The sequence below is a fragment of the Acipenser ruthenus genome, chromosome 5 (assembly GCF_902713425.1).
Source record: "Acipenser ruthenus chromosome 5, fAciRut3.2 maternal haplotype, whole genome shotgun sequence".
Classification (NCBI taxonomy): domain Eukaryota; kingdom Metazoa; phylum Chordata; class Actinopteri; order Acipenseriformes; family Acipenseridae; genus Acipenser; species Acipenser ruthenus.
In genome coordinates, this window is record NC_081193.1 from 27156545 (window position 1) to 27168936 (window position 12392).

The window sequence follows — 12392 nt, forward strand, 5'->3', positions numbered from 1 at the left end:
GGATTGAACCAATGAGCTCCTGATCGTATGACTTACTATGCACTTACTCACCCACTCAAGCGCCTTTACTGGATGAGCCAAAACAACAAAGGTGCATTTTAATTTTCTGAATTTTCTGTCAGACTATTGAGATTGCTTTTCAAGTGACTTTTAGGCAACAGGTGAAAGATGCTTGATGCTTGTGCTTGGTGGAGATAAATCTGGCCATGGAAACTTGGCATTCAGTTAGTAAATTATTAGACACATTTTAAACACTCTGTTACTTTGAAGGAAAGTATAAAATAAACAACAACAAAAAATGTTTTAAAAGCAAATATATGGCTAGTAATTTCTAATAAATAGCAGGAGCTGTTATTACAGTTTTTTAAATGTCATTTTATGATAGAAAACATGACACACAATATGAACATTTTGCAAAAAGTTAATGTATTTTTAAACAAATTACCGGATTTTGTGTTTGGGTCTGTCCAACCAGTATCAGGATATTTGAGCAGATGATTGACAAGCAGAAGTTTATTAGTATTATTGATCTTTCTGATCTTATATACCTGAAACAAGAAAAGAAAAGTAAATTAGCAAACAGAATCACGCCCCCCCCCCCCCCCCCCCCCATCCAAAATTAAACAGGGTTTGCAGAAACACAAAACACAGTATATGGTATAGGAAATATACTGTATATGCTTACACAATTAAAACAGTACTGACCTCCATAGCACTGCATACACCACTGTGAGGGTGATCAACGCCAGACAAGACAGGCCACAGCCTACTATTAATGTAATTGAAGGGATGCCTGAGTACTCCATGCTCTGTAAAATAAACACAATACAGAGAATGTTACTCTATTACCAAATGACAGAATTATGACTAAAGCTGCAGGTACAAGGTTACCCATCTATAACTTTAAACACCATCAATTAAGTGGTAATACTGAAACTCTGTAACTCTAACTGTGCCAGTGATTGGGCGATCTTGCCATGCCATATACTGGTACCAATAAAAGTGTGTGTATATAAGAAGTATATTTTTAAGTGTAGTGTAATCATATTGTGTTATGTAATTTGTAATCTCCAAGTTCACTACACTTAAAAACAAATCATTGACAACTTGAAACAAGCGTTCCTCTGATTTTTCTTCTTTACATACATGCACATACTTATCAATAAAAAATCCAAACTTTTAACAGAAGTACAGTTAATGTAAACTAATTTTAAAGATGTATACGAGGGGAAATTACAAAGACTTTTACTAAAAAATGCATTTTATACCCCTCAAAACTTGAGACAAACAACATAAGAATACTCAAAAGCCCTTTTTAAATTAAATTCTTGCTTTGTTACATTAATGGGTGTTTTACTCCTTTCAGAAAGAAATGGTGATAATATTACTTTGCAGTAATTCGCTTTGTGATTCTTACCAGTACTGTACCTTTATAATCACTGATCGGATTATACTGTAAGTTAATATGTTATGTGGTATAGGGCGTCTCTTATTTTTATAAGAGATGTCATCTTGTGCAGACCACAAAGTGAATCTGAGCATTTCCAGCAGCTCAAACTGTACGAAATGAATTGATCTTTGATTGATCTTTGAAATCCATTTTAACTGTTTTTTTATGGCCTATACAAAGTCATTTGCCAAATCCAGTGAATAGCTTTATGAAGTTTACAGTGTACAATGTGCAAGTAAAACAATGACTGATGCTATACATTCATCTTCTTACTCTAAGAAGTTTAAATGATTAGATATACCACTTAATTGGTATTAAGTATTATTGCACAACATTACTTTTTATACTGTATAATTTAACCTTTTATGTATACTCCTTCTGCAGACTTAAAACAAAGTACAATATGTTGCTTTGAAGAAATAATTCATAGGTCCATAGTGCTAAAATAATGTTAATATTTATTAGAGAAGAAAATACTTTATTTGCCTTCTAGCGCAGAAACCAAAGTTACATCTCATGCTATAAAATACTTACTTACCTTTAGCCTTTAGTAGGTCTTATATATTAAACTACAGTCTTGCTTTACTTAAAGAATTATAATCCTGAACGTTTAGACCATCTAGATCCTAAATGGATCAGACTGTGATCCAGGGCCTCAGAATATAAGAAGATGGTGTAATTACAAAAACATGAATACATATAAAAAAATTAAAAAGTTGATAGATGTATGCATTATATATATATATATATATATATATATATATATATATATATATATATATATATATATATATATTTGTAATGCATACATCCATCAGCTTTTTTTATTTTTTATATTATGCAGTGATTAATACATGATTTCCAATTATATTAAGAAAGGCTTTCTGTAGTAAAAAAAAAGGTTACTTTTAATCTGAGAATTCTGCAAGTAAATGATTTACCCTGTGGCGTACAGTATCTACCTCTGCCCTTGCCTATAACTGGTATTCAATCATATGCATGGCAGGGCCCTTTTTCCGATTTATGTTATTATGCAAAAGACCCACTTGCCCTTTTTTGCATGCAATCAAATAAGAAACACATAAACCTTATCTATGTAGTTACACATCTTATCATTACAACTCATGCAGCAAGATCTTTAGAATGAACTAAACACACAAAACATTATATCATTCTATACATTCTTTAATACACTATAGCAAATACACTTACACTTCCCACAGGCTCTGAGAACGCAGAGATAACCTTATTTGTGAGGCATATTTAAAACAACCATGCTACAGTATCATACAAATCAAAGCAATATATACAATCAGAAACAGAACATATCACAGTTGGAACTTAATTTTCCACAATTGCTGTGAGACACTGCACACTAGAATTCCATAAATGTAGCATTAGTTAATCCTACCATTTGCATTTAATTGGAACAGCTTAAAGAACGTTGTGGACTGCAGGTTATCGCTTTCATATCACAATAGGATTTTTTCCCCTTATACTACTTACTATTTCTCTTGGTTGCTGAGCCAAAATGGCGAAGGTAGATAGACGATCACATAAGCATTTCGTATGGGATGCATCGGTAAGCACAGTTTTACATCCCTTGGTGGACCAGAATCCCCAAGAATCGTTCCTGCAAGAAAAGGCAGAATGAATCAAATCAGAGAAAAGCTCGATTAAACAAATAGTTTCCAACAGCAGCCAGAATTTAAATCCGTAAAACCATTCCACCTACTGTTTTTATTTCTTTGTTTTGTTTAATTACAGCACGCAATTAAGACACTAATATTGACAGGGGAAAAAAAGAAACACATTTTAAGCGATGCGAGAAAAAAAGAAGGAGCTGTCCAGCGCCGGTGGTTCTGATTGATTAAATTCCTCTGTACAGCGTCCTCATCTTAGTAACACCTACCCATTTCCTGAAATAACAGTCTATTTAAATGCATCTAAAGGTTGTTAAATTAAAATGTTTGTTATACCAATATTTCTGGATTCAAACTAAACAAACTCTTCTGTATATTACATTTGATGTACTGTTGTTCATTTTTTAAGCACACCCCGCCGTTTCTTTTGGTTGATCTTTTTTCCCTTGCCGTTCTAATTAGCAGCCTTTGGATGCTTCCTGAGGGAAAATTTCACCCTGGAAACGGACAGCATCAGATGGATACTCTATTCATTTTGCAGGGACTACAGTGGAGGGGAGGGTTTCTGTAATACAACACAACCAAGGCACCAATGTTTTTTTTTTTTTGTTTGTTTGTTTGTTTGTTGTTGTTGTTGTGTTTTTTTTTATCCAACACTTGCAAATAGCCAGAAATATTTTAATCTGTTTATTTATTCATTTATTTATTTATTTATTTATTTATTTTTGCTTTAGCTGTACATGTTTTGATTCTGTCATTTTTGATACCAGAGTGTAAGGCAGAACATAACTATATTCCACCCCACTGCAATAGCGATGATGGTACCACCCCAGCATATTTTTTCTTTTCTTTTGCAAATGCAAAATTAAAGAAAAACAGGTTTCTTCTATTTATTACATTTTTCCCCTTTAAATCCCGCAGAGAAAATATGTCTAAACTAGGCTGTGCTATTCAGACTTTAATATTGGATTATAATTTTCCAAAATAAGTCATAGATTAAATTAAGCAGCCTTTTTTGCTTCTTAAAACCTGCATTCTGCCTGGACTAGGATTCATTGTAATTATACAATCTTTTTTATATTTTGCTTGTCTAGTTATCCATCTATCAGTCTATATGATTGTCTATCAGTGCCTGTAGCCTACCTGTATATAAACCTGAATATATTTTAAATGACTTAACAGGAAGATGATGATAATTTGAAATGTTTGAGAGCCTATTCATGTTGTCAATTATTCTTGTTGCTATTCTTGTTTTATCACTTGTGAATATATTTTTTTTCACACCTAACGTAAGTAATATCAAACTGTATATTGTTCATCCCCACTTTACATTACAGTCAACAATTTTTCAATGGTGAAATTGAATCTTTTATGGCAGGACAACATAAAAAAAAACTGCAATCACTTAAATCAATAGCCTGACACAGTTTTCAGCTAAAATTCCAAATACTGAACAAAGAACAACCAATTGATTCTGAGTGCTTTCTATTAGGTTATTTTGCTTAATATACTGCTTTTTCTTCAATCACCTAACATGTTATTATAACTCCAGTGTAAAACTGCTTATTAATCTATTATTCTGAAAGTGATAAACCAGATCTCTTTAATTTTTTTTTGTTTTATGCACAATAAATTGGAAACAAACACCTATGTGCTAGCATGTCATACTTTTTATAACAAATTGTTATAAATGCCACTGTTAATCATTTAAACCAAACTCTGCCATCATTACAGACATGATGATCTTTTCATATTTATCTGTTCTTTCTTATTACTTATTAAAATGACTAAACCGTCAACACAGAAAATAAGCAATAAGTGTAATTTGGTACATGCACCCTGATTCATTTATTTTTAAAAAGAAAAACAAATAAAACAAACATTTATTTTCATTTTTTTTCATCAGGTATATAGTGTTATGGATGTGCATGTCCAATTGTATGCATATTACCTTCATTATGAGAAATTAACCCTCCCAATAGCATTTCAATTCATACTAGTTGTTAAAATACATTAATAAGGGAACAGAAAAGCATTTTATAAGGTTATCAACAATGCTTAGTAGAAATGGATGCTACATGTACACTTAAGCAGCATGATGCCTACCACTGTAACATGGGAGAAAATAACTACAAAGCTGTAAATGGGAAAACAAAATCCCCAAATTTGTATCTGTTTTCTTCTGCACTAAAGGATGGCCTGCAAATATATCACAGGCCAATATTTACAACTCAAATAAAGCCAGATGATTGCAGTCACTTGTGGCAGCCACACAACAATAATCTGCCGGCTACTTAAATGAGTTCTGCCCTGTATGAGCTGACTCATATGTTGATAAATGGCAGATATGCAGGAAGAATGACTTCCTAGAGATAAAGGCTTTATGTATAATACGTTTGCTTAGTGAAATCCAGTAGACAGAGGCATTGTTGGGCATTGCTTATGTCCACAATTGTTGCTCTTGTATTTCATTTGAATGCACTTCACAGTAATTAGAATGTAGACTATGTATGTATTTACATTTAGGGGCCGATGTAAAGGATACGTGCAAAGTGATTTGTGGCTGCAAAACACCCATATTGCTGCCAAAAATGACCTGTTTAGCTGGTGTAAAGTGGGATTTCATTTGGCTGACAAGGTTTAAACATGTTTAATATTTTACCATCCGGTTCCCTCGCATCAGCTAGTGTGTTATACCCACTCGCAAGTCTCAAAGTCAGCAACCAATTACTTCACCGCGTTAGGTCATATGACTGGAGACATGCATGTATTGTTATATAATTGTGGCAGAGCAAGAGCTCTGCATGTAAATAAAGTCTGCGTGGTGTTTGCGTTTTGGTGGTGGTTGGAAGGGACGGGGTTAATTCCTGTCTGATAGTTAGGGACTGTTAAAGTGAATTTAGGCTCTACGTTTGAGCTAGGCTTTTGTTTTGTTTTGTTTATTTTGTTTTGTAATAAAAGTGCACGAAAATGCTTCATTGTGCAATTCTTGTGTCTGGGTCTATCTTTGTTTTAAAAGGCAAACGAGCCGACTACGGAGAGGCTACGCTACAATATACAGTATATATATAAATATTGTAGCGTGCACGGGGGAAGGCAGCAGCAGGACTGGTAGGTGATGTAATCACACACGAAGACATAATCCCGATATACGCTCCTTGCAAAAGGAGCCAGCTCTTTTGTACAGCGGTATCGGCACTAGTGCGAGTATTAGTACAGCGGTATTAGTGCGAGAGGTCGCGGGTTCGCACCCACCCTCTGCCTGTGTGTGGATTGCCTCGCCCTGTGTGATGCGCCTGTCTGCGTTAACCTATTTCACTACAATATATGAGAGAGAAAGACAGAATACATGCATGTCTCCAGTGGTATGCGTTTTTCACCATCACGTCACCTTCTAGCCAAAATTGTAGATATTAGTACTGCAATCGCCATGTTTTCATCTACTGAGTCAGTCCATTGCCGCTGTACTGTATGTATCCAGGGCAGATCAGAAGGAAAACCTCACAAATTGTGCGACCCTTTATTCCATTGGGTAGTGTGTGATGCCCGCTCGCAAAGATTTTTTTTTTGCGACGCAACCTCCTCCATTGAGATGCAACGATCACATCGCGCAGCGTGTTCAGGGCTTAAAGTGCAGCCGCTCATTGAGACCCTCATTATCATGACTGTGGCTCGTTATTTATGCGTGTTGAGTAATTTGCATTGCTGTTAAGCTTACATAGGCCGCAGTGCAAAATAATTGCTTGGCCGCAATGCAATTTGGATTGTGCAGTATATTAAGTTGTTGGTTAAAAATATTAAAAGGGAAACCTTAACTCATATTTCTATTAAATAAAAAAAAAAACCTCCTGTCCTTAATCACAAAGTTTAGTTACAATCCTGACAGGTTGAATGAAACAATATATTCTATCAATCAAGCTATCTGTGTTGTAAAAAATAAAAATAGCAGAACATATTACCAAAAAGAAAAACTACCTGTTCAACTCTCTGGAAAAGAATGTTTTGGACCTCTTTGACAGACATCAGACATCATCTAACAGCAGGTGCCCATGTCAAAATTTAAATGCATTTTAATGTCACAAGTGCTTATAAGGAATTTATGTTATTGGTTTCTTTGTTATGTTTTTTTTTTATTATTATTATTGAAGCACAAACACACCAAATAAAGTTTGAACTAATTCTATCATACAAACGGATCACACCAACGCAGCAATAACTTAAGTGAGAAACTGATGACGTAAAAACATTTCCTAAGCCATTAAATCAATGCCTACGGCAATGACTCAATTCAGAGCATTTGTAAGAATAGTGAAGACGTATTACATGTGGTTTCTTATTCAACGTCAGCAAATGTACTCTAAATGGTGTGGCTTAATGTGCGGTCTCCTTATTTATTTATTAAATGCTTTCCACTAGAGGACCCTTATGAAACCTGGCACAGGGGGGTTCTTATATCAAGTGGCAGCATGTTACAGTACAATCAGAATTCACTTATGTAAATAAACCACACTTAAAATATGAATACTGTATATTAACTACACCATAATTAATGTAAGTAAAATTGGGTCAACTTGGGAGTATCTAACCATATTCAAATTAAAATTTGTATAGGGAAATATCACTTGTAGTGATGCCAGTAAGACATCATTGTTAACCCATATGGCTTACAGCAAAAATTACAAGTAGTCAGGACCTATAAATATTATTTGACAATTATTTTTATTTAGTCTACTGTACAAAGCATTTACACATTTAAACAGCAGATTCTGCCATGTAACTTTCTTTCCCCAAACTCAACTGAAGACACATGACCAATGGACTTTTCATATGAGCAAACTATAACTTTTAGCATTTCATCAGGAACACGTAGGTGTTTTCAAAATATATTGTGGACTGCTGAACTAATATGTATTATTTATTGTTCTGTATGCAGTATACCCAAATGTGCATAAAAATATTTACTGTTGCTAAGTTGTGTGATGTAGTTCCCCACTGCTATCATTGTCCTCTTGCACAAACTCTCAGCTGTGTGCTCTTTGGTTGTCACACACTCCAATGAGCTTGCACAGTATGAACAATTACATTATACCTGTTTATCTTCTTCAAAAACAATACATGCTTAAAATGTAAGGACACACTAATAATAAAGAGTCCAGTAATAGTGTTTCATTTAACTGGTACAATGCATTAGAATGGTCTTGGAACAGTATACAGTATAATAATTAACATGAACATGAATTTTGAAAAATGAGACGGGACAACCCCCAACCCAGCACTCTCCCAGTCAAAACGTAATCATTAAAAATGACCCAGTTGCCTACCTTCTGTGTGTTCATCATTATTCACAACTCACTACCTCCCCCATATGTGCCCTTGCAGCTCTCCCTTAGTCTAACTAAAAATGTCTTATCCAATGGCCAGACAATAGACCCTTTGCCAAGTGGGACTGAGACCAAGATTCTAAACATACAAACAAGAATTTTCTTCCACTAAAGTTGTGGGGGTTTGAAACTGAATTTAGAGAATTGTAATCACTGGAAATCCACACCTACAGAACATATGTAAACATTGTGCTTAATTATAAAATGAATGGACACAACCTTAAATCTAATGTTAAATACTAGTTAATTAGTAGAATGCAATACTGTTTTTTTTTTCCTATTGGTGTATAACATATACAAGGGCTGTTGTAAATACATTTGTGTACAAAATTGAATTTTCTTTTAGGATTTGTACATTAACACAACAATCAGCCACCAGGTACCACTACATTCTAAAAGTTTTTTGCTCTGAAAATTGGCACAATTTCTTATTGAAAGAAATAAAACACACACACACCAATTCATTTTAATAAGAAACCACTTGAGACCCCTAAATTGAACATCTGAGAAGTTAATGTGAAAAAAAGATGATTTGGAGTAAAAAGCTTTGACAATCTAGTTCCACTGTAAATGCTATATCCCATAAATATATACAAGTCTCCAATGAGGAGGCTGTGTGGTCCAGTGGTTAAAGAAAAGGGCTTGTAACCAGGAGGTCCCCGGTTCAAATCCCCCCTCAGCCACTGACTCATTGTGTGACCCTGAGCAAGTCACTTAACCTCCTTGTGCTCCGTCTTTCGGGTGAGACGTAGTTGTAAGTGATTCTGCAGCTGATGCATAGTTCACACACCCTAGTGTCTGTAAGTCGCCTTTGATAAAGGCGTCTGCTAAATAAACAAATAATAATAAAATAATAAAAATAAAATAATTGCCTGGTTCTTTAGGGTTAATGCCTAAAATGTGTAGGACATCAGAGTCAAGTACTCACTGTGCAACCCACTTAAGAGCTCAAAGGGTGACTTAAGCCTCTTTCACACACAAATTCCATTACTGAGCCATCTCAGAGTCATTTAAAAAATGATTTAAAATACCCATTCACACAGCACAAAATTGCGCAATATATGCCGGTATAATAATGTTATAACCCTTTCACACAGCCAAAGGGATCATGTGAGTACAACTGTTAAACCTGTCTGTCAACAGATCTACCCAAAAATTACATTTTTTTTTTTTTTAATAAAATTTAGAGTGACCAATTATTATTTTTATTTATTTTTCCCACCAATTTGCAATGTCCAATTGTGTTTTTTCTCCTCACTGCAGTGAGTCCCCACACAGCACAGACGTTCCGAGGGCGTGTGAGTGTCCTCTATTCTCACAAGTCTAAAGCCAGAACGGCTTTTATGCCGAGCAGTCCAGAGCAGTGGTGGGCGGGCTACCGATCCCGGAGAACAGAGATAAGCCCTGCTTTTTATCCACTCTGAATGTGCTCGGTGTCTGGCCAGCAGGGTTCGCTGTTGCTTGATGAGGAGAAGGAGTCCCTGCCGGTTTCCCATCCCTCACCTCACGAGGTGGTTCAGAGACAGCATAACATATGACGGCTCTAAGACGGTATAGGCAATTCACACAGACCTAAATGCATCATCAGTGTTGGTTCTAAGCCGCCATAACTCATCTGTGTGCAAGGGTCATTATTCTCCTGTTACCAAACCAATCGTCTGAACCTAAGCAATGCGTGCTACAAACCTACTGAAACCCTGAAGGCAAGGGTCCAGCTCAGGAAGTCTTCATCTTGAGATGCCTGGCCCATAAAGTGAACAATTCCCAGCTGATGGCCAGTGCAGCGCTCCCTGTGGCTCCCCAGCCAAAATCAGCAACTCAGCACAACCAGGATTGAAAGCCAGCAAGCTCCCTGCATTTCACATAGAAGTGCCTTTTCTTGGTGAACCATGTGGAACCTCCCTGGTGTTCTATTCTGTTCTTCTATGCAGTGGCTGTTCTGGTGGGGTGTTGTCTAATAACACAAGGATGTGTACAAATAATACAATTGGGTCATAGGCTCTCGATATTAATTCAGACAACCAAGCTCATAGTGTAAGATTATTCTTCTTTTTTTTCAAACTCAAAAGCAGAAGATACTGTATTTTATTGCAGTTGAGTTGAAGATTTATGAACCATCTTTCATTGCACTTTTTATGTTATCCAGTTTTCTTTATTGCCATGTATCAACCTAAATCAAAGCTCTAGAACTAATATTTTGTATTCATAAAAAAGTGTACCATCTTCCAGAAAAGGTAAGGTATTTAAGGTGTGTCTAAATAATATATATTTTTTATTATTGTCTGATGTACTGTGTGTTTCACTGCTACACAGCTGTACTTTATGTCAAGACACTTGCAAGCCTAAATTATTGCCCATTTAAGGTATTAGTTTAACTCTTCACAGTATGCCTACTCTATTTAGCAAAGCTGTAACAGCATACAGCTGCCTGTTGTTGTTATTGGAACCTATTGCACAAGGACTGCTGGACAGTCCAAGATCTACGTCATGTTAAGACATGTTTTAACTTGTTTAATGACTTGTCACGGTTCCAAAAGCACACAAATTGTTTTAACAGGAAGTATCCCCTTCTTACCAGTAACTAACACACAATCGAGGTGTGCAATTAACAAGCAAGATAGCATTATCAGGGAGTCCTCCAGCTAAGCGAGTTCCACTTTACTGTGCAAAAGTGTTTCACCTAAGCCTTCTTTACCATTCCAAGTATTTTCCATTTCGAGTGGTACACCTTAAATGCTTGGATTGAGTGGTGGAAAATAACTAGGGCTAATTTTACTGGAAGTGTATCAGTGAAAACCCAATATGCTTCTTGCATCACTGACTGTATGGCTGCATGTGCATCATCCTGTGGGCGTCTGTCAGTGATTCACAACATGTTCTTTTGTTAAACGGAGGAAGCGTAAGAAATGTGACGAAATATGAATTACTGTAATTGATGCTGCCCTCCCCTCGGGACATCCTTAAATGACCCTGAAACCAATTCTGTAGAGGCACAACCATAAGCTGTAAGCACTTATTTTCTTTTTGTTTGAGGATAAAGAACAAAACAAGTATTAATGGGCTACATGGACATGCATGCCAAGCAATTTTAATCCGATTTCTGCTGTTTTGCCCTTAGACTAGTACAGTAATTTTATATTCATGTCAACAGTTTTATTTATTTAAGCTTGGATATTAAACTGAGACAACAACAAAACTGAAGTAAAATTTATACCAAGGGGCGAGTTATAAAACAGCTAACATCCAATAATGAATATAATATTGTACAATGTAACTGGACTACTTTGAAATGTCTTTCTTTTAACCATGTAGGGAAATCAGTATTTTTACAAAAAAAAAGTTTTGTCATGACACGTCATAATTGTATTATGTAATGTGGAATACTTTGAGGGTTCTTTTGGGCAGTAGTACTAAAAATATGACTAAAGCTTTGATGAGAAGTCTTTATCATGGTTTTCTGGATGAGAAATGTTTCTTAAATTCCATACCAAGCTGCAGGATTGGCAGCACTGAAGACCGAAGTTCTTGTTCTTTACAAGCAGTGGTAACATGAGCCTCCCCACATTGCTCTGAGACCATGCTTTGAATCTGTCTGGAGAGGCAGCCCTTTTGGGGAGGGGGAGCAGTTTAACCTCTATGCCACACTTTTTGACAAAAGTGTCAGTCATCCAGAATTGTACAGTTTTGTGATGACTAATTTTCACAAAAAGCTTCAGACTACTAGATTCGTACCATGGTCCCCCAGAAATTTGGATTTAAAAAAAAAGTTTCTGGTTGTGCATTTCTTTTCCAACAAATCACCTTTATAACATTGTAAAAACAATGTCAGTTTTGGGTTATGAAACTACTGCTGTGATGTATGTTGTTATTTGACCTGGAATTATATGCATTTCAGGTATCAAGCTCAATTATTTGCAT

General features: G+C 35.7%; 1 protein-coding gene across 3 annotated transcripts in view; it reads right to left on the minus strand.

The window, feature by feature from the left end:
• LOC117402972 (adhesion G protein-coupled receptor B3-like) overlaps positions 1–12392 on the minus strand; it is a 212880-nt gene that overhangs the window by 43727 nt on the left and 156761 nt on the right. For all 3 annotated transcript variants that reach the window (XM_034004725.3, XM_034004726.3, XM_034004724.3), the window contains 3 exons: positions 2957–3083; positions 706–809; positions 446–548 (listed from right to left, as the gene is read on the minus strand). In XM_034004725.3, coding sequence (XP_033860616.1) covers positions 446–548; positions 706–809; positions 2957–3083 — 334 coding nt within the window. The remainder of the gene's footprint in view (positions 1–445; positions 549–705; positions 810–2956; positions 3084–12392) is intronic.